General features: G+C 33.9%; 1 protein-coding gene across 1 annotated transcript in view; it reads right to left on the reverse strand.

The window, feature by feature from the left end:
* LOC130900651 (low-density lipoprotein receptor-related protein 1) overlaps window positions 1-23,549 on the reverse strand; it is a 57,766-nt gene that overhangs the window by 18,310 nt on the left and 15,907 nt on the right. Inside the window, exons 7-26 of the mRNA XM_057811395.1 lie at window positions 23,243-23,475; window positions 22,931-23,164; window positions 20,804-21,742; window positions 19,395-19,693; window positions 19,119-19,332; window positions 17,284-17,579; window positions 17,002-17,227; window positions 14,269-14,589; window positions 13,866-14,210; window positions 12,549-12,965; window positions 7,866-10,594; window positions 6,893-7,141; window positions 6,622-6,832; window positions 6,343-6,549; window positions 4,825-5,220; window positions 4,526-4,764; window positions 3,683-4,061; window positions 3,280-3,562; window positions 1,693-1,954; window positions 1,215-1,636 (exon numbers count right to left, since the gene is read on the reverse strand). Of these exons, the coding sequence (XP_057667378.1) occupies window positions 1,215-1,636; window positions 1,693-1,954; window positions 3,280-3,562; window positions 3,683-4,061; window positions 4,526-4,764; window positions 4,825-5,220; window positions 6,343-6,549; window positions 6,622-6,832; window positions 6,893-7,141; window positions 7,866-10,594; window positions 12,549-12,965; window positions 13,866-14,210; window positions 14,269-14,589; window positions 17,002-17,227; window positions 17,284-17,579; window positions 19,119-19,332; window positions 19,395-19,693; window positions 20,804-21,742; window positions 22,931-23,164; window positions 23,243-23,475 (8,901 nt within the window). The remainder of the gene's footprint in view (window positions 1-1,214; window positions 1,637-1,692; window positions 1,955-3,279; window positions 3,563-3,682; window positions 4,062-4,525; window positions 4,765-4,824; window positions 5,221-6,342; window positions 6,550-6,621; window positions 6,833-6,892; window positions 7,142-7,865; window positions 10,595-12,548; window positions 12,966-13,865; window positions 14,211-14,268; window positions 14,590-17,001; window positions 17,228-17,283; window positions 17,580-19,118; window positions 19,333-19,394; window positions 19,694-20,803; window positions 21,743-22,930; window positions 23,165-23,242; window positions 23,476-23,549) is intronic.

Genomic DNA, 23,549 nt, shown 5'->3' on the forward strand with positions numbered 1-23,549 from the left:
GCTCATGCTAATTTTAATAGAACATCTATTATTCATAAATTGATTGTACAAATAAGGAATTAATTCAATTGATTGATAATTATTCATTTAATTATGAATCGTTAATTAAAAGTGACTAATTTATTTAATAAGTAATTAATTGAATAATTAATTTATTTATTAATTGATTCAGTAATAATGATCTATTTATGTATTCTTTGATTAAATAATAATAAAGAATAATTAATTAATTTATTAATCTACTGAATAACTTATTCATTGATTAATTGATTTATGAATTCATTATTCAATTAATTTAAAATATCATTGATTAATTTAAAAACTAGTTCAGTGATTAATTGACCCAATATTTCCGTCATTGATTTATGAATTCATTGATCAATTAATTCAAGAAATGATTAATCCATTTAATGAGTTATTAATCTGTTAACTGATTAAAAAATTCAGTAGCTAATCAAGTAACTAATTCATTAATTTATCCGATAAATTCGAGATTTATTGCATTATGAGTAACTGATTAATTAATTGATTGATGAATCAATGAACTCATTGAATCAGTTATTAAATAATGAAATAAGAAGTTCATGGATAAATTGATCCGGTAATTCCTTGATTGATTGAGCAATTAATTCAAGGTTTCATTTTTTAATGAAAGATTTTGAAGCTAATCAAATAACTGATTAATTGATCCGAAAAATTGATGATTGATTGAATAATGAAATAACTGATCAAATAATTTATTAATGATTCACTGAATCATTTAATTAAGAAGTTCATGGATAAAGTGAGTAAATTGATCTGGTAATTCCTTGATTGATTCAGCAATTAATTCAAGGTTTCATTGATTAATTAATCCGTCAATTTCTAGATTGATTTATGTATTGATTCAAATCATCAAACCATTGAATACGTTATTAATTAATTATTTGAAAGCAAGTCAAGTAAATAATTCATTAATTTATTAATCCATTAATGTATTGAATAATTTATTCAATGATTAGTTGATTTGCTAATTTCTTGATTGATTTATTTATGAATTCATAGTTCCATTAATACCTTGAATAATTTATTAATCAATTTCACCAAAGGAGCACTGTTCAGGGTTCCTTAATTAATTATTTGATTTATTTACTAAAAGATTCATTGGTTTTTTGACTAATTGATACATTAATTTTCAACAATCTTCATGGTTTCATTTTTTGTTTCAACATTACCTTTCGACAGTCTTTGTCTCCCAGTCTGTCCAATATATATATTCTTCCCATATATCGATAGAGAAAACATGATGCAGCTGTAACTTGGGATTCTTTTCTCTACTAGTGATAATTTTAACGTTATTTCCGTCTAAATCAGCAACTGCTATATAATCTTCTTTAGCGTCCGCCCAAAAGATCTCATCGGTCTCATAAGAAACGGTCAAAGCGTTGGGCCACGCCAAATGATCCTCAATGATGATTTTCGGATTGGAACCGTCCATACCGGCTTTACCGATATGTACGCGAGTACCCCAATCCGACCAATACAAATATCCCCTCCTAGGATCTAAAGCTATAGCTCTCGGTTCTTCCAAACCTTTGGCGTGCAATATACGACGGAACTTACCGTCCAAATTGGAAACCTCGATAGTATCTAAACCCTAAAATAATCAAAAATTTGTTGTATAAACGAAATTACTTATTTAAATATTTTTACCTTATCGCACCAATACAAATTCCTCGCTATCCAATCGACGGCTAAGCCGTCGGGGTTTTGTAAACTGGGCGAATGTAATATTTCAGCTTGCGTCGAATTTTCTTTATAATTACAAAGTCTTTTTATAGATGAACCCAATTGAGTGACGTCCGACCAATAGATACATTTACTAGACCAATCGTAATCTAGAGCAACGGCGTTGGTTAAATTGTGTGCTATAAGATTACTGTGACCCATAAGATCTAATTCGCGGATGTAATATCTGGAAATGTGTTCATTCATCATAAACTTTTCATAATAACATAACAAAATCATCAAACTGTTCGACAATTTTCTAATTAAAAATTCGAAGGCATTCGGTAACGGGGGATCTACAAAAAATACATCCGACTCGAAGGACCATAAACTGTTGATACACCATTGTTAATTTAAACAAACTTTGGCAATCGTAAAGTTATGGCAACTGCGTTTTTTGTATATAGAAAAGGATGTCTCTTGGGAATGCAAATGTGAAACTTTTCGCTAAAGTTTGAGACTGATTTGTTCCAAGATTCTCAAATTGTGACCCAACGGCTCCTTCAACAATTTGAATAAGAAATTTTCGATTGTCCACCATACAGTTCAGACTTAGCGCTTAGTAACTTTACCTTGGGAGAGCTGGTTCCGAATAACCAAAGGAAGAAGTGGTCAAGTACTTGGGCCAAAATGGAAGCTATTGAATGCACGTCCAAATTAGAGTGGTCTGGCTAGCAAACGAACTGAAAGGATGGTTGAAGAATCGGATGGATTCTCATTGGGAAAATACTCTAGGTCTAAGAACAGTAAAAAACTTCTGGGGTTGATCAGAAACGACATCAAGCTGATGGTGGGTCTTCTGACAGGTCACCTCAAGACAATAGATATGGCGTAGGATGACAACTGCAGGTTCTTGGAAAGTAGGGCACAAAAATCCCCAAAAATTGCCTTCTTTGGGAGGAGTCTAGTAGTTTGGAAGTAAAACAATGAGATGTAGAGTCTTGTACTAAATATCTTCTAGGTATAGATGCGGAGTGGCCAAAACGAATCCCCGAACAATCTACTATATACACTGTCATCTTGAAACCTATTGTGAAAATTTTTTGACTTGAAAAAGAGGATATACTTGCCACAATTGTTAGTTTAAGGAGATAATTATCCTTGGTACCTGATATGCTTTTAATAAGGATTTTGAAGAATATTGAAGGGTTGTTACAGATTTAAATTTACTACCTTCTTCAGGAAAATCGATGGTTATCATGAAAAAAAATAACCCCTTCTATTTCCCACAGTTTTTCCATCATTTTCCTTTAAATAAAAAATTTGTTATAGTTACTTTCAAATTATTGAATAAAAACTGCTAATGTATATATCAAAACGAGACTGTATAAAATTATATAGGGCGATTTACAAGAATCAACATTACTTTAAATACATAAAGCAGTCAACGTGTTGAAATATTTGGTTTGTTTTTTAATTACCTTTAAGGGAGTTGTTAAGAAACTTTTAGGTATTTATGACAGTTTTAAACCACGTAAAACGTTGTTTTCAATGAAAATCTCATATATTTACCTGTTTGCTAATATAATATCGACCCTAACGCTGGAATTGGCCCTACAAGAATGTTTATCGAAGCTCAAGAAATAATTTTCTACGCATCCGCACTGGTAAGATCCCTTGGTGTTGTTACAGATTTGGCTGCAAGGTTTCTGCAGGCATTCGTCGACGTCGATGCAAAGGTGATGGTCTTTCGGATCGACTGCGAAACCTCGTTGACATTGACATTCGTACCCTACCGGTTTATCGACGCAAATATGAGAACAAGGCGGAGGAGTAGCCGTACATTCGTTTATTCCTGTAATAAAAACAAAAATAATATCATACTAGACACATGGCGCCCCAAAATTATAGTAGTTCTTGTTTTATATAAATAATCGACATTTATTTTGATATACCCGATATAAATGATACTTACTGCATTTATTTTCATCGGAAAAGTCACCGCAATTGTTTTCGCCGTTACAAAGCAACGTTTCGTTAATACAAACTCCGTTATTGCAATGGAACCATCCTTTTCCTTTACAATATCCGTCTTCGTTCGTTGTTTCACCGCACGTCGGTCCTTCGTCGCTTCCGTCGCCGCAATCGTCCTTTCCGTCGCATTTCGCTCCTTCGGATATACATTTATCGTTGTCGCATTTGAATTCGTCGTCGTCACATATTTTATAACAATCTTGCCATTCGTCAGATCCGTCTGTACAATCTCTATCTCCGTCGCAGTAATAGATCTTGTCGATACATTGGCCGTTTAAGCATCTGAACTGATCGATGCGACAGCTGACGAAATTACAGCCCTTGATAAAAAATAAAATGAATTTCATTATGTGAAAAGCCAATATGGCGGCTAGGCTACACTAGAGTAAAAGGGCGTGAGGTAGCTAGTAAACTAATAAAAGGGGTGCGCAAATACACTTTTGGTAGCCCTTTTGTGCAATCAGCACCAATACCATATTGGAAAAAATGGATAACTTAATAAACGTGAAAAAAGATGAATGCAGATTCTATGGGTTAAAAGAAGAAGCATTTATCCAAATATTTGCTGAATGCAAAAGTCACTACTGAATGTAGAGGTTTGAAGCAAGTGAGCTTACTGGATAGAAGAAGAAGATTTAACTATAATAATAAAAATTATGAAGGCCAGATAATTTTTTGCATATAGTCCTCGGATTTTTCACGATTAAATTTATCGAAACACGAATAAACAAAATATTTTAGTGAAAAGTGTCTTCTTTTGGTATTTGATGGTTAAACATCTTACTTGGGATATATGTTCATCTGCGTTATCCTGGCAATCAGCTTCGCCGTCACAAACCCAAGATAATGGTATACAACGTCCTGTATTGTTGCATCTAAATTCGTATTCGGCACAAGTTATCGTTTGACAATGTTCGCTTTCGTCAGATTGATCGTTGCAATCGGGATTGCCGTCGCATTGCCACGATTTCGGTATACATTCGTTATTGGTACATTGGAATTGATCCGAATGACAGTGTTGTTCTGAAAATAATCCAAATGGAATGTCATAAGACGTTTTAGGAATATTTGTTGTAAACTTACGGCAATTTTCTTCGTCGCTTTGATCGGAACAATCGGCAACACCATTACAATGCCAAGATAGTGGTATGCAAAACTGACCGTTTCGACATTGGAATTGATCGTACCTGCACTGGTTACCTGTGCCGCAATTAACTTCGTCGACGGCTACTCCGCTTACGTCGTCGTGTAAACAATCGGGAATACCGTTACATCTCAATTTCAAATCGATGCAGGCGCCGTTTAAGCAAGAAAATTGGTCTTTGTCGCAAGTCGGTTTGGCGTACGTACAATTTTCTTCGTCGGAATTGTCCCAACAGTCGTCGTCGCCGTCGCAAAACCAGTCTTTGTGTATGCAAGTTGTTGTAAGTTTACAATTTGCGAAATGTTCACCATATTTTTCTTTGCAATTCGGCATTTCTAAAAAAAAAACAAAAATTACCGGTAAAATGGATGAAAATCTGATATTTTTCATAAGTTTGTGTTTCCCTCCGTATATAACGAAAAAATGCTTATAATTAACGTGTTACTACGGTTGTAACAGATACACGACATGGAGCTTATCACATAACAAAGTTGCCAGACTTTTCAAGTAGAATAGATGTCGAGGAAATTTAAAATAATGAGGTTATGTTGTTTTTTGTCGTTTTTAATAAATAAATCGAATAAATGTCCACCTTAAAGTATTTTGGCTCAACTAGATGGAGAAATACAACATTTTAAGTTGAAATGAATCGACAGGAAAGTGACAGCGTTCAAAACTGTGTAACGCTACAGCGTGGAAACATGAAAACTGATCAGAAAAAACTTTCACAATGTTCATCGTAATCGTCGACACAAATCGACTTTTCAATCAAAAAAGTTTAATTGAAAAAACGGATAAAAACAAAGTTTATTTGGCGTTTATTCGATAATAAGTATCCTAAAGTTTTATTTCCCCTGTACATGGCGAAAAAAGTCTCATAAAAATTTTTAGTACGGTTGCTACACTATAAAAATAGTTGTGCGTTTTAGAGCGTGTTAATTAACAAGGTTGCCAGATTTTAAAAGTAGTAAAGACGTTGAGGAAATGTAAATTATTGAGTTTTTTATAAATTAATCAAATAAATGTCCACATTAAAGAATCTTTGCTCGACAATATGGGAAAATAGAACATTTGAAGTTGAAATGAATGGACAGGAAAAGCTACAAGTACGCGTAGTGACAGTGTTCAAAACTGTTCAAAGTTAAAAACTTCTTCTACAGCGTGGATACATGGAAACTGGACCAGAAAACAACTTTCATAATGTTGACCGTATTATTCTATGTAAATTAACGTTTCTAAAGAAAATCTAACTAGTAAAATAGATGAAAATCTGGCATGTTTTGAGGTTATTCGATAATAACTATTCTAAAGTACAAGTACACCAAGTGACTGTTTTCAAAACCGTTCACTGCAAAATCTTCCACGTATGTTAAGGGAACGGGAAATTTGACAAAAATCCAGGTATGATATATCCGAGAACAGAAAACAGAAGGGGTAAAAATATTTTGGTTTTTTACCGCAACCGATTTCGTCCGTTTTATCTTGACAGTCCGGTTCGTTGTCGCACCTATGCGCAATATCCAAACATTCTCCGTTTTTGCATCTGAAGTGAGTTTCTTCCGGACAAGAGCAGTTTTGTTCGTCGGTGGAATCCCCGCAGTCGTCCACGCCGTTACAAGTCAAATTAAGTGATATACACATCTTATTTTGACAAGGGAACCAACCTTGAAATAAACAAATTCATATTGTATCAAATTTTGTATAACAGAAACAAAATTTATTTAATATCGACTCACCTAAAGGACACGAACGGTAACCACAGTACCCAGGTTCCTCGTCCGATCTGTCGGCACAATGAGGAATACCGTCACAGGTAAGATGGAACGGTACACATCCACCGTCTGAACATCTGAAGGAATCGCCGTCGTTGGTGCAGTTGGTGACGATTTTAGCTCTGCATCTACCTTGTTCTGACAACACGCGTCCATCTTGGCAAGAACATTCGACCTATACAAAAAAAAAAAGATTAAAAAGAGACTTGAAATGACTATAGAGAAAAATATTAACCTGTCCAGAAGCTGACAATCCGCATATTTCCTCGCAGAATCCATTTTGTATTAAGCAAGGATTCGAAAAACAATCTTCGGTATCATTTGCCACCGTTACTATACCCATGGGTCTAGCTACGTCTCTTCTAAGAAGTACCGTGTATTGTCCAGTTAGTTTATCAGCTCTTATCACCGCGTGTAACATCCAGTCTGTCCAATAAATGAAATCTCCGTAGACTGCCAATGCGAAAGGATGTTGTGGCGTCACCTAAATCAATTTATTACGTTGAGGAAAAAAATTGGCGCAGTCAATAGGATTTTAAGAATAGTCTAAAAATTATACCTGATATTGTATTTAATACCATGTTTATAGAATACAAGGTCTTTAACCAATATAACGTAATAAAACAATCCGTACGATTACAATTGCAGCTATAGATGACAAAAGGAAACATTTTGCTAAACGAGTGACATTTAAAATTGTTAAGTGGCGGTTTACAACTATTTTTTATGTTAAAAACTAAGTTAATATTGAAAATTGGCGCAGTCAATAGGATTTTGAAAATTAATCTAACTACAATCCAAAAAGTTTTAAATTTATTTCAAGATATGACAATCTACGGCAGTACTGGTGAAGATAACCTCCAAAAGGCTTTTAAACACGCCATCAAGTTATAGAAAATAAATTTGCTGCACGGAAAGACTACTAAAAATGATAATATGTATTTTTAAAAAGACTTCAAGAAACTAGATATGTAGTTGTAGGTCTAGATAAGACCTCAAGAGAAAAGAATGAGGGTACCGATATATATATATATATATATATATATATATATATATATATATATATATATATATATATATATATATATATATATATATATATATATATATTAACTATATTATATTATATACTATATTAACTATATTAGTACACAAACTGCGATAACTTCGATCATTTTTTAATACTAATAGAAAAATTGAAAACTTACTTTGGCCAAAACGACTCTGTTGGTCCCGTCGTATTCGCATCTCTCTATTTTATCTAATCTGGCGTCCCCCCAATACAACTTTTGAGCTTTGTGGTCCAAAGTAATGGCATTTGGCATCCTTATATCCGTTTTAATGATACTCTCTCTACCGAAACCGGTCAAGAAGGCCCTTTCGATAGTAGGTTGTTGCGGATTCCAATTCGACCAATAGACGCGACTACCGCAACTGTCCACCGCTATACCGCGCGGTTTATCTTGAGTGCGCATACGCACTATCGTTTCCACGACGCTGGAATTCGTTAATTTATCGGTTAAATTAACTCTATTGATAGTAGCGTCGTTATTACAAGTCCAATATAGAGAATTATGGACTTGTTCGTAAGCTAGACCTTCAACGGAACCTTGTCTCTCCACTATAGTTCTATAATCGCTGCCGTTGAAGTAAACCGCGTTTATGGATCCCTTCTGTATATCCGAATAGAACAATCGCTGATGTTTGTAGCTGAACGATAAACCGATCGCGTTTTTCAACATCGTACCGTTTCTAATTGTCGGTTGTGGCGAATTCTGAAGATTCTTATCGCCGACCATTTGTATCGAGTCTATACTTATCACTCTGGAATACATGACGAAACTATCGAAAGGTTCGCAAGTTTTACCGTCGGAGGAGATTCTTCCGTGGGAACAAACGCAAACGGGATGGGTACTATTGAATAAACACAATTGTTCGCAGCCGCCGTTATCGGTACCGCATGGATTCGTACCTTTTTGTTTTTCTTTAGAAAATACGTGTATATCTTTAAGCGAATCTCCTAAATCGTTTAGAAGTAATTTAGGTTCGGTTAAATTAGAAATTGAAACGGAAGAGATGCTTCCTTTTTCATAAGTAGTATCCAGCCAATAAATAGTGTCTTTATAAAATGTTAAGGCGATTGGATTCTCTAAAGATCGATTGAGCATAACGGATCTCTTCATACCGTAATAACTAACCCTTTCTATGGTATTCGCTTGTATATCAGTGAAATATACAAATTCGTTTAACATATCTAATGTTACATCAGAAACGAATTTGGCGTCCGTTACTAATAATCTTCGATTTTGACCGTCTAAAGTAGCTATTTCGATTCTGGTACCACTAGACCATACCAAGTACCCTCTAAGTGGATCCACCGCTAACGAATTTGGTTTCCCTATTTCGTACGATAATAAAACGTTTTGTTTAGTACCATCTAACCGCGCTACTTCGATAGTACCTCTCTTCGCGTCGCACCAATAAATATTTTTGGCTATCCAATCGATAGCCATACCAGTCAACCAATCCACGGGGGTATTTTCTAATATTTCCGGTTGTTCTAAGATGAAATTTCTATCGGTACCGTCTCTACGTACTTTACTAATAGTACCGTGTTCGCTGTCGGCCCAAAACACCAGATCTTCGTCGGCTAGGTAATCGGTAGTAGTAGCACTGGATATTCTAGAAATCGGTCCTAAAACTTGCGTATCGTTTTTACCGTCTAACGATAAACCGTGCAACTCCCAATTTATCGAATAAAACAAAAATTCTTCGACTCCTATACACTCGTAGGAGTTACTAGGATCTTTATAATACCCGATAGCGCATTGGCAACTGAAACTCGTCGTAGAAATCGGTAAACACAAATGTCTACAACCGGATTTATTATTTTCGCATATATGCGTCCCTTTCTGTTCTTCGGGATCGTATATCCTCAAGGCTAAAACACCGCCGGTACTATTTCTCAATATCGTATCGTTATCGCCGCTCAATTTATCAACGGAATGAATCGATTGATCGTTATCGTCGGCGAAATACAGTTTATCGTGGTATACCGCTATAGCGGAAACGGTAACCTGTTCGGATAATTTCAATTTTCTCACGCTAGTACCGTCCAAACTACTATAATATACTTCCAAAGAACTTATCCAAAATAACGCCGACGATTTCACGTCGATAGTTAAACTTTTCGAATTCGGTTTAGTGTAAGGTACGATTATTCTACGAGAAGTACCGTCCATGGCGCTGGCTTCTATAATTTCCGTATCGTTCGAAGACGAAATCCAAAACAATTGACCTTCTGGTGGATTCAAACACACCGATAAGACGTTAGAATTGTCGATTATTACCGTTATGTATTCACCTTTGAGGTTAGACGCCGTTATACCGACTCTCGACGAAACGTATAAGAGATTCGAGATCCAATCTACCGCTAGACCCGATGGGTTTTGTAAACTGGTATCTAGGAGGGTTTCGGATGGTCCGTGCGTTAAACTTGTACGTTTTATTTCGTTTATATGATAATCGGCCCAATATAAAGTTTTATTTTTAGCCAGATATTCGATTTGTACTGGACTCGAAACTTGTGGTATACTAATAGTCGGTATTGTGTGATAATACGGTTGTAAAATATCAACGCCTCGTATTTCGTTATTCCTTCCTATCAATAAAACTTTATCGTTGACGACGCACGTTTTGTTATCTTCGCTTAAGCGCATCACGTGCGGACAATCGCATTTATAAACGTTGTTAAAATGTATGAGACATAAATGTGAACAACCGCCGTTGTTTGTACCGCAAGGGTTTATACCATCGCGAGGTTGTCGACTTGGATGTAGAATTTTTACGTCGAACGGTTGAGATAGAGTTCTTTGTATCACTCGTACGTCGCCTCCAGTGAATTTGTTCGCTCTTACCACGCTATTTGTACGCCAATCTGTAATAAAATACCAAATTATTAATTAAATAGACTAAAATCCAATTTGTAGATGTACCACCTAACACAACCTAACTTATTACAACTGGGCAGGTATGCTACATTGTTTCAGACGCCCTTCAGAAAAGTTCATTCTTCGCTTTTTATCTGGGTCGACCTACTGCACGTTTATGTAATTCAGGGTGTTATATACACTGCGACCCCAAGGGTCTATTATGTCCCCTTTTCTTGTTGCAGCACTGATTACAACTGATCTATTAATTCCACTTCTTCCAGAAGGTTCAACATGTGGGATAGCTCTAGTTGCTGTAGCTCTTACTCCCCCCGACTACACTACCAATACACCAACACTCACAATTACACGGTCTCGACGCGCGTTTCGATAACCAAATTATCGTCTTCAGAGACTGAAGTTAAACAGTTTATTTTCAATCTCTGAAAACGATAACCAAGTTATCCAGTTCACCTTGAGTCCCTGAAGACGATAACCAAGTCAAACAATTCACCTTGAGTCTCTGAAGTCGATAACCAAGTTATCCAGTTCACCTTGAGTCTATGTAGACAATAACCAAGTTGTCTAGTTTACCTTTAGTCTCTGAAGTTGATAACCAAGTTATCTAGTTTACCTTCAGTCTCTGAAGACGAAAACCAGGTTATCCAATTTACCTTAGTCTCTGAAGACGAAGTTATCTTCTTCAGAGACTGAAGTTGAACAGTTTACCTTTAATCTCTGAGGACGATATCCTAGTTATCCAGTTTACCTTCAGTCTCTGAATACGATAGTTTGGTTGTCAAAAACGTCAGGCAGTGTATAGTGGTAGTGTAAACAGTGTGTTTCAATATGAATATCACCAACGGTTCCAGAAATTACAACTTAGTTGAGATTCTCCCCTAGGTATAATACTCTGTAGTCTATAATGGTCTTCAAGTGTTTGTTGGAGCGACAGTGCCAACTGTAGGTTGCTCTTACTTAGAACGATATATTCGATAGATCTTCTTTGGTTATAGTTTATAGAATCTTTGCTGCTCAACCTACCAGTAAGAATTTTTTTTTCAACTATCTTCTATTGTCTACAAAAAGGATTCTGATTCTACAAATGGTTTATCCGCCCCTATTTCAGCGAATCTATCTGCTATTATTGAATACAGCTTTGCCATTATCGTCAAATAGGTGGTCAGAATGTTTTGATATTGTCCTGGGATTGATTCGAAGCAATTGAAATGGTATTCCGTAGCCATTTTCCCCCTACAAAAAAGATGATCTAGCCACATTTTTTTTCCAATTATTGTGTACATATAAATGCTTCTGATACCTGATCTGTACCCCTCCCTATCATTACAAGTCCTCTCTCGTCGATTTCTTCTTCTTGATCTTCCTGATACTTTTCACCAGAAATCCATGTTCCATAGCCTTCAATATCTTACTTGGAGCTTTTTAGGTGTTACATTCGCTCTTGAGGAGCTCTTCTGATTCGTTTTTCAAGGTGGATCAATTCGCATTTACTGTTTGGTTAGGTTAGGTTTCTTAGGTTATATTCGCGACTCCTAATACTTTCAGTTCTTCATAAATCTGGTCTTCCTATATGCATTTCGATCTTCTTCTTCACAACGGGGGTTAACAGATCTTTTTTTTTGTCCTTTTATCCCAGAGCGAACTATTAGGTCTTTCTACTCCGAACATTTCGGATTGCTTCAACCAAAGTTCCATTTTTTTATAGTTTCATTTCCATATATTTCCATCTAGTACATTTTCTCTATTCTCTGTTCACTATTCAGTATTTTTCTCTTTTAATATCCAGATTAACATCCGGGGTCTATTTTTGAAATCCTTCTACGAGTTGTTAGGTTTTATACTTCATATCTTCATAGTCGCAATGTTTGTTTCGTTTCTTAGTAAAATATATCACACAAATAAATCACATTACACTAAATCTGGATTATACATAGTACTCACCTGTCCAATATACATAATTTTCGAAAACGGTTATCGCAAATGGATGAGACAACATCTCGTGATTCCTCATAACTTCATGTAAATCCCCGCCGTCGTAATTCGAAGTATGAATCGAATCCGATCTGGCGTCTATCCAATATATTCTTCTTATTGTATAATCGAGAGTTAAACCGTTCGGCCATCCGTTGTTACTGATTTTTACAACAATCATTCTGTCTAATCCTGCTAGAGAACATCTTTCTATTCTCGGTAATTGATTGTCCCAATCCGTCCAAAATAAGTATCCGTCTCTTGGATCTACGGCGATGGCTCGAGGACTTTCCATATCCCCGGCTACCAAAGTTCGACGGAAACTTCCGTTCAATTTGGCTACTTCTATTTGATCGAGATTGCTTTCCACCCAGTATAAATTTTGTCCTATTGAAACATGAATAATTCAAAATTTGCCAAAGTAATGTGCTAGAACAATTTATTGTGTTCTTTGATTAAATAAAAATATTCCTAAATAAAATTTAATGATCCCTAATTGATTTGAAATGTTCCAAAATAACAAAAAAAAAACGATTTTAAATGATTCTAAATACTGCAACATGTTCCTAAACAATACATAATGTTCTCGATTGATTTATTATGTTCCTAATTGATTCAATATGTTCTTTATTAATCAATTCAACATATTCCTTAATAATTTAATTTGTTCTTGAGCAAATAAACATGTTTCCAAATAATTTGAAATGTTCCTGAATAATATAGGATGTGCTAGAACAATTTATTGTGTGCTTTGATTGATTCAAAATATTTATGTTCCTAATCGATTCAATACGTTCTCTTTTAATCAATTCAACACATTTCTTAATAATTTAGTTTGTTCTTGAGCAGCTAAACATGTTCCAAACTAATTTAAAATGTTTCTGAATAATATAAAATGTGCTAGAACATTTTAATGATTCTAAAAGTTCCTAAATACAGCAAAATGTTTCTAAACAATATAAAATGTTCTCAATTAATTAAATATGTTCCTAATTAATTGAAAATGTTCTAAAATTAATTCTTCTTGTTCATGAACAATCTAAAATGTTCCCAAATAATTTAATATGTTCTTGAACAAATCAACATGTACCAAAATAATTAAAAATGATCCTAATTGGTTTAAAATGTTTTTAAATAATGAAATTGTTCAAAATGTTCCGGTACATTCCGTTTTAGACTGTTTGTAACAACTAAAATTATTCTAATGGATAGAAATGGATGTAGATTATTATGGAGAGCTTTTAAAACGTTCAATTGTTCACCTGATGCTGTAATCATACGACTTACCTAACCAATCGACGGCTAGTCCTTCCGCAGTGGTAAGTCCCGTTTGTACTACAACTTCAATGTTCCCCAAGGATCCTCCCACGACAGTTCCTCTATAAATTTTATCATCTATGACGTCCGTCCAAAAAATCATATTCGTATCGTTCGAATAATAAAAATCTAACGTTATAGTATTTTTTAAACTGGCTATAAACGATTTTAAACCGAACGTGTGTAAATCGACGCCTCTGAGTTCGTGGCGGTTACTAAAAATGACGTAAGGTCGTCCGCTGTCGGTACTTTTACACGTGAAACCGTCATCTTGTATGACATAACCTTCTTGGCACGTACACTTGTATCGAGAACCTGAAAAATAATAGTGCAGACTTTATAAAAATTCAAAGTAATGAAAAAATATGTTCACCTCTTGGAATACAGAGTTGAGAGCAAGCGCCCCACGCTTCGCAGGGATGCGTCGCCAGACAATTAACTTTATCCGCTTGCAGATGCAAATGTTTCGGACAAGTGCATAATAATCCTTCGGGAGCGTTATGACAATCGTGGGAACAAGTAAAACTGTGTTCGCAAAGTCTTTCCGAGCATCTCGAACCTTCGTCCGAGCCGTCGTCGCAATCTTTTCTTTCGTCGCAAAGAGCGTCTACCTGTATGCACCTTGTATCGTTGTCGCATAATCTGGACGGGTATTCGCAGGTAGTTGAGAATGTTAAATCGGTCGCGTTGTAATCTTAACAAAAAAAAAATGATAAAATATGGGTTTCTCAAAAATTTAGCGAATATAACAGTGTTAACTGTAATTTATAAAAGGTTATCAGGAAAATCTGCGTTATGACCTGGAGAAGAGGAGTTCATTTATAGATTCCAAATGTGACAATGAATTGTAATTTAAAAAAAAAATACGAACATGACCTTGTGAATTGTAGTTTTCTAAGAAATTTCCAGAAAATTTGAAATATAACCCTAGGAATTTCAAGTTGATATTGATGTGATACTAATTTATAGAAAAAATTCTAAAAATGACCATGTGAATTTTGATTTGAAGCTAATTTTTCAAAAATATCTCGAATATGACACCTTTGAATTGTATTTAGATTTCAGTTTTTCGAAAATATTCCAAATATGACCCTTTAAATTGTGATATGATACTATTTTTTCAAATTATTCCAAATATGACCGTCCGACTTAAAATTTGATTCTAATTTTTCAAAAATACTCCAAATATGACCCTGTAAATTAGAATTTCCTAAAGGAAGTAAATCTCATTTTTGGTCCTATGAATGGGGATTTTTAGATAATTTTAAAATGATCCTTTGAATTGAAATTTCAATAAAATGAATGAAAATATCATCCCTATAAATTGTAGTTTATAAGAATTTCACCTTAATTTTATTTATGGCCCTGTGAATTGTAGTTTTTTAAAGAATTTCACCTTAATTTTATTTATGACCCTGTGATTTGTAGTTTTTTAAATAATTTCACGTTAATTTCATTCATGACCCTGTGAATTGTAGTCCCTTTAAAGAATTTCACCTTAATTTTTATTTATGACCCTGTTAATTATAGTTTTTTAAAGAATTTCACCTTAATTTTATTCATGACCCTGTGAATTGTAGTTCTTTTAAAGAATTTAACGTTAATTTCATTCATGACCCTGTGAATTGTAGTTTTTTAAAGAATTTCACCTTAATTTTATTCATGACCCTGTGAATTGTAGTTTTTTAAAGAATTTCACGTTAATTTCATTCATAACCCTGTGAATTGTAGTTTTTTTAAAGAATTTCACATTAATTTTATTTATGACCCTGTGAATTGTAGTTTTTAAAAGAATTTCATTCATGATTATGTGAATTATAGTTCTTTGAAAGAATTTCACGTTAATTCCATTCATGACCCTGTGAATTGTAGTTTTTTAAAGAATTTCACCTTAACTTTATTTATGAACCTGTGAATTGTAGTTTTTTGAAGAATTTCACCTTAATTTTATTTATGACCCTGTGAATTGTAGTTGTTAAAAGAATTTCACGTTAATTTTATTTATGACCCTGTGAATTGTAGTTTTTAAAAGAATTTCATTCATGATTATGTGAATTATAGTTCTTTGAAAGAATTTCACGTTAATTCCATTCATGACCCTGTGAATTGTAGTTTTTTAAAGAATTTCACCTTAACTTTATTTATGAACCTGTGAATTGTAGTTTTTTGAAGAATTTCACCTTAATTTTATTTATGACCCTGTGAATTGTAGTTGTTAAAAGAATTTCACGTTAATTTCATTCATGACCCTGTGAATTATAGTTCTTTTAAAGAATATCACGTTAATTTCATTCATGACCCTGTGAATTGTAGTTTTTTAAAGAATTTCACCTTAATTTTATTTATGACCCTGTGAATTGTAGTTTCTTGAAGAATTTCACCTTAATTTTATTTATGACCCTGTGAATTGTAGTTTTTTAAAGAATTTCACGTTAATTTTATTCATGACCCTGTGAATTGTAGTTTATTAAGAGATATTATGTAAATTTCAAATATGACCTTGTAATTTGATAAAAGTTTTGAAAAAAATTCCATAATTGACCTTGAGAATTGTAGCTGCCTGAAAGATAATTTCGATTATGACCCTTTTAATTGTAATTCATTAACAGTTTTTCAAAAAAAATTGCAATTATGACTCTGTTAATTGAAATTTAATGAGAGTTAATAAGAAAATTTGAAATATGAACCTGTGAATTGTGAATTTCTAAAGAGTTTCAGAATAATTTAATATGTGATCGTTTGAATTGTAATTTACTAAGAGACATTGATTGATGTTCAGATATGACCTTGTAATTCAACAAAACTTTATATAAAAATTTAAAATATGACCTTAGGAATAATGATTTGATGATAGTTTTGAAAAAAAATCCTAAAATGACTATGTGAAATGTGGTATATCGAAACATTTCAAGAAAATTCCAAATAAGTTAATGTGAATTGAAATTTACTAAGGGATTTGAAGATCATTCTAAATATGTCGCCGTGAATTGTAGATTTCGGATTAATTTAATATATTACCCATTATAAATTTTATTTTAATAAGAGTTTTCAAGAAAAATTTCCAAAAAAATAAAATAGAGCATTATAATATTTCTGAATAACTTACTTGTACAAATTTCGTCGATCTCATCCGAACCGTCCGCACAATCCTGTCTGTTATCGCACAATTTGCTATGCGAAATGCATTTCGTATTATTATCGCACGCCTTGTGAAACGGCTCGCAAACGAAACTATGATTTTTATTAGCCGTGGCATTTCTGATCCTCCCCGGATCGCAATTCATCTCGTCGGAACCGTCAATGCAATCCAGATCCGAATCGCATACGAAATCCTAAAATCCGAACACGAATTATTACGACGAATACGACGCGGTTCGGCGAAACTTACTTTGGGTATGCATTCGAAATTGGAGCATTTGAATTCGTCGGCTTCGCATTCAATTTTCGGTTCGCAATCTCTTTCGTCGGAACCGTCGGGACAGTTAGTTTTGCCGTCGCACACTAGAGATTTCGACAGACATTCGTTTTTCGGTCTACAGGGGATCTCGATTAGGGGATTGCAAGTTAGGCAATTTATTTCGTCGCTACCGTCGTCGCAGTCTTTTAAAGAATCGCAGTAATACTTTAAAGCGATACACTGACCATTTTTACATGCGAATTCGTTCATTTCACAAGGAGAATTCTCTAAAATAATAACAATTCAAAAATAAATATCATCCTATCCATTGTTTTTTAATGTAAATTGTACGGAAAGAATTTTAAAAATATACAATTTCCCCAATAATCCATTCTCCAGTCGTTATTATCGATATTTTCATTTTAACGCCCTGTATCTCAGAAAATCGTTACTTTACAACATTATTGAATTTTTTCTGGATAAACTCATCCATTAAAAAAATTTTTCTAAACACAATATCTCGAATATTTTACGTTTTATAGATTTTTTATCCTGTTTTATTATCTGTATCTCAAAAATACGTGACGTTAGGGCATTTCTTATTTTTACGTATGTTCATTAGACTTTACCTATAATACGAATAAAATAACTAGAATATTTCAGTTGATTTCATTTTTTTCTTATTACGCTACTTTAGTGCTTTATATCTCAGAAATGCACGAAGTTGGGACATTGCTGATTTTTATGCATATGCACTGAACCTTCAATAATACTTTTCCATAATACAACCTAAATATCTTTTTGTCCCTTTTGATTTGAATCTATTTCTAGGAAGGCCTTTTTGTTTGTTACCTTTCTAGAACCGAATTATCGAGAAATCCGTTTTGTATAAATACGCGCTTGTTTATCAGCGAGTCGGTAAATAGTAAGTGGTGCATTTAAATAAATTATATAAGTCAGTGAATAATATAGTGAATAGCGAGTAGTTTAGTGCATATTTTAGTGTAAAGTGTGTAAATAAATTATGATAGTAAGTAAGAAACATGGTCCGTATAAAACAACCCCACCGTTAGAAACAATTTAATTAAATAAAAAACGTTACAGTAAAGTATAAATAAAGAAAACTATTGCGTTTAGAAATAATATATAAAAATCATTAAATATCTAAATCCAGTCAATGTTATAAATTTTAATTTTAATCGTTTTCATCTTAATAATAATATTACTTTGAAATTAGTATCGCCATTTTTTTTGTAAAATTTTAAATCACCTTTTTTTGTTGTAGCGCTTTCTATAAGTCAAATTTTAAAGTAAAAAAACATAAGCAAACGAACATTTTTCAGGGTATAATTTGATCACTTTCGCGAATTGTAATCCGATTATTGATTGGCGTTTTATATTGACCAACGTATCGACTAATGTCAAAATCAATGTTAGAAATATTAAATGCAATTCGTTTCAAAAAGTCAACGCCCGCTATAGCTCAATAAGAAGACATGTACGTTCGTTGTGATCGGGAAAATACTAAGAAAGTGTTGTAATGAACACACTATTAAACTAACACTCACAATTGCACTATCTGACGCGCGATTCGATCACAAAGTTATCATCTTCAGGGACTGAAAGTAAAATTACAGTCTCTGAAGACGGTAGCTTGGTTATCGAAACGTGCGTGTTGGTGTGGTGGTATTATATACAGTGTGTTGACTAAGTTAATCTTAACGTTACGCATTTTCGAGATTCAAGCCGCTAAAAATGCAGTATGATACATTTTATGCTCTATTTCTGTGGCATTTAAATAATTTTTTAACCGATTTCTCACTTACGGCAATCAGTTTCGTCACTATCATCGTCATTTCCGCAATCATGGACTCCATCACAATACCAAGCCATCGGTATACATCTCCTCGACTTTTCACATTTGAATTGGTTCGGCGTGCATACTTTCGAACAAGTTTGTGGATCTTCATCGGTACCATCTAAGCAATCTTTCTCCCCGTCGCATACCCAATGTTTAGCTATACAGGTTGTCTTATCACACTTGAAATTAGAAAAAATATACATAAATAAAACAATATCGAAGAATTTTTTTTATTATTCACCTTTAATTGGTTCTCTCCGCATGAAACGTTGGCGCACGGTCCGCCCTCATCGGCGGATTCATCCGAACCGTCTCCGCAGTTATCTACGCCATCGCACAAATACGTATTAGGTATACAGTGTTTTTTCTGCGCGCATTGGAACGTTTGGGGGGGACAGATAGTCGGAGTTGTAACATTATTTGATTTTATACATGTATTGTTGTTCCATCGAAATCCGTCAGAGCAAGCGCACACCGATTTTCGATCGGGTAAAGGTAAACACAGTTCGGGGCACGTCGTTGTTGAGCAATCGTTGTCTCCTAGAAACATCATGACGTATTAGATGATTTAACTGATTGTTGATTACAGTTTACGATCCTTTTAAGAAATTTCCAAAATGCATATTAAAAAGATGCCGGAAAATATATTTGCAAAATCGTAGAAAAAGGAGGAGGTGCAAGAAGAATAGGGGGCCATAGAAAAATGGTTGAATGTAATGTTGGAAGATATAAGAGAGGTAGAATGGAATTGGAGTGCAAGTACAACTTGTGGAGATTTTGGAGAAATTAATTTGTTGTCAACTTTCCATTTTTGTCGAAAAATTCAATAAGACCTCAGTGTTGTTTCTAAAGCGTCCTCTACATACATTCTACAACTGAAATAATCCAAGTAAATCTAGTTAATTATGAAAAATAAATGAAATTTTATTAGCATTATATATAAAAAGCAAAGTTGAAAAGATATTAGATAAACTTGCTAACGAATAGAAAAAATAGTATCACCACAAATTTACTTTGATTTTAAGCTTCAGTTGCAGAGAGAGGACGTTTTAGAAAAGACACTGAGATTTCATTAATTTCTACGAATGGAATGGGAGGTGGATAAGAAATAGATTTCTTCGAAAATTTGAAGATAGAATAATTAAATTAAATGTGATTAAAATAAGTGAACAAAGGAATATTAAACATGTAACACAGGTTTGAGTCAATTTTTGATAAATTTGACTTTGTCGCTTGAAATTGTCAAACCAAAGCTCAATGGGATTAATAAAAATGGAGCTTTGATTCAGTTTTTGATAAATTAGACTTTTTTGCTTTAAATCGTCAAACTAAAGCTCAGTGGGATTAATGAAAATGGAGCTTTGATTCAGTTTTTGACAAATTAGACTTTGTTGCTTTCAATTGTCAAAACAAAACTCAGTTAGATTAATGAAAATGGAACTTTCACTCAGGTTTTGACAAATTTGACTTTGTTGCTTGGAATTGTCAATCGAAAGCTTTGCTACCACAGTTGGATTAATGAAAGTGGAGCTTTGTTTCATTTTTTTTCAAATTTGACTTTGTTGCTTGGAATTGGGAAACAAAATCTTTATTACCGTAGTTGGATTGATAAAAATAGAGTTACATCTTAGATCCCAAATAAATTCTCACCTTTTTGTCCTTCGCTATCGAACAACTTAACATCATATAAAGGCAAATTCCCTTGATACACTTTCTTCAATCCAGTATCGTTCCTATAAGACATAATAGCACCTTTTTCCATCTCTATAAAGTACAGATGTTGATTTCCTCGAAACCCAATAGCTAGACTAACAGGCGATTGTAATTTCCCCAAAATTTCCGTTCTTCTATCTTTACCGTTAAAATTAACGCTCTGTATAATTTTTAAATGTTTATCTCCCCAATAGATCCTCTTAAGCTGATGATCTATCGCCAAACCGCTCGGCCAGTGTATCTTTTCGCTAAGGAAGACCCTTTTATTGCTACCGTCCATATTGGCGGTGTCTACTCGTCCTCTTTCCGGAGATAAGCTCGACCAATCCGCCCAATACATCACCCCGTTATAAGGATCCACCGCTATGGAAGTTGGACTGTAATTAGTACTTTCTATTAAAGTCCTCGTTACGGAAGTATTCGATAATTTAGTCACGCTGATACTTCCTCTTTCCAAACTGGTCCAATATATATTTCTCGATATCCAATCGAAAGCCAATCCGTCGCACATGACGTTGTTAATAATAACCGTCCGGTCCGTCGTATTATCTATAGACACTCTGTTAACAGTCATCGCGTGTGAGTCCGCGTAGAATATCGATCTGGTTTTAACGTCGAAATCTAATCCTTTAGGCCTGCCAATATTCATTATAGGAACTATTGTTTCTTTCCCTGTATCCAAATCTATTCCTCTTATTGAAAACGGACGGCTTTTCGATATGATTAGGAAATTGGAAGGCATTTTGGTTACGCATTTAGTGACATTTGTTAAAGTGTAACCGGTTGCGCAGACGCATCTTTTTATCGCTATTGCGTCGTTCCATATCGGAACGCAAAGATGGTCGCAATCGTTCATTGTTTTGCAAGGATGAGCGACTGTAAAATAATTAAAACGTGAATTACTAAAGGGATTTGATAATTATCACAATCACAAGAATATATAGATGGAGGAATATATACGAGGGAAGATACGAAAATAACTCGAATCATTTTTTAGAAATTATTTAGTGTTGTTAATAGTGACAATCTCGATCTAGATTTGTCGGTTTTCACTCTAAGACTTTTTATTTAGCACGATTTCAAAAATTAGTTAACTAGCTAACCACCCTACTATCATTTTGAATTAATTTGAAGCATTTCCAAACAAAAGTTTCAATATCAAATGAAATATGTGAGTTTACCTCGATTTTTCGAGGAATTTCGTTGAGTTACACGACGATTCGTAGTTTCAAGTTAAAAATTTACATGTAGGATACCAGGGAGGGTCAAAAAATAATCGCAATTATCGTTAAAAAATCTTTCAGTTATGTCAGTACAGGCAATCTCGATCTAAATTTGTCGTGGTTCACTCGAAGACCCTTTATTTAGCATGATTTCGAAAATTAGTTAACGAGCTAACCACCCTCATATCATTTTGAATGAATTTTAAGCATTTCCAGAAAAATATTCAATTTCAAATGAAATATGTGGGTTTACCTCGATTTTTCGAAGAATTTCGTTGAGTTACACGACGATTCGCAGTTTCAAGTAGTAGTATACCAGGGAAGGTCAAAAAATAACCTCCATTGCTCCATTATATCAACTTCATTTACTAGCACTTCTCCTGATTGGTTCTTAATTTTCTAAGACCTTTCAATACTATAAAATAGAGTTTCTGGTTTTGTTCTTTGTCTAATTCTATGTTGTTTCCAAATTCCTAATATTTTTATCTGTTTGGAGTTCGACAACAATTTTATCAAGAACAAAGTACCAGTGAAAATCACAGTACAATATCACAGCAAGCTCCCTCAACTGCAAAGCTATATCGGTGATTATTGGGTTCCCGTAATGAAAATCACCTTATATTAAATATGAAGTAATAATTTAAGGGTTGCAATTAGTCCTTCAGGAAACGAAATCTGATAGTTAGAAATTTTTTTGTAATGAAAAATTGATTTAAAATATTTAGAGGTACTTTTTTAAGTAGAACACCCTATATATTACACATAGAGCTACGAATTGGTGGCTAATAAAAACCGATTATTGATAAATATTGGAGGAAAAAAAAATATATAATTGACTCACCATCTGGTTGTCGTTGCCTGTGGAATACATAAACATTAAAAGGCCTGCTGATATTGACAACGACATTTTTTTCTCGATGTTTATATTTGTGTAATTCTAATATGCTGCTATTATACCAAGAAGATACGAATAAACGACTTTCGAAAACTGTTATTCCATACAAATTTTGCACTCTGGTACCTCTCAATACAGTCTTTCTATTATTACCATCGTAATCGACACTGTCTACGTAATCTAAAACGAAAACACCATTTGGTACCACGTTGATATAGAAGAAAAAAAATTTGTTGATTGAGAAAATAATATGCATACCTAAATAGGTATCTACCCAAAAAACTCTTTTGGTGGGAAAATCTATGGCTATGCCATAAGGGTAGACGATGGTGTGGTTAACGATGGATATTCTATTAGAACCGTCCATATGTATCCTTTCTAACATCGGTGAAGAGTGGCCCCATTTGGTGAAAAATAAATAACCGGTCGTCGGATCCAGAGCTATAGCTCTTGGTTTACTTAGATCGTATTCTACTAGAATATGACACCATCTACGTCAAAAAAAAATAATAATATTTAAATCTCGAAATAATGGTGTTATTTGATTGAATCAATAAGAAGAAAC

This window comes from Diorhabda carinulata, chromosome X (genome assembly GCF_026250575.1).
Source record: "Diorhabda carinulata isolate Delta chromosome X, icDioCari1.1, whole genome shotgun sequence".
In the NCBI taxonomy this organism is placed as follows: domain Eukaryota; kingdom Metazoa; phylum Arthropoda; class Insecta; order Coleoptera; family Chrysomelidae; genus Diorhabda; species Diorhabda carinulata.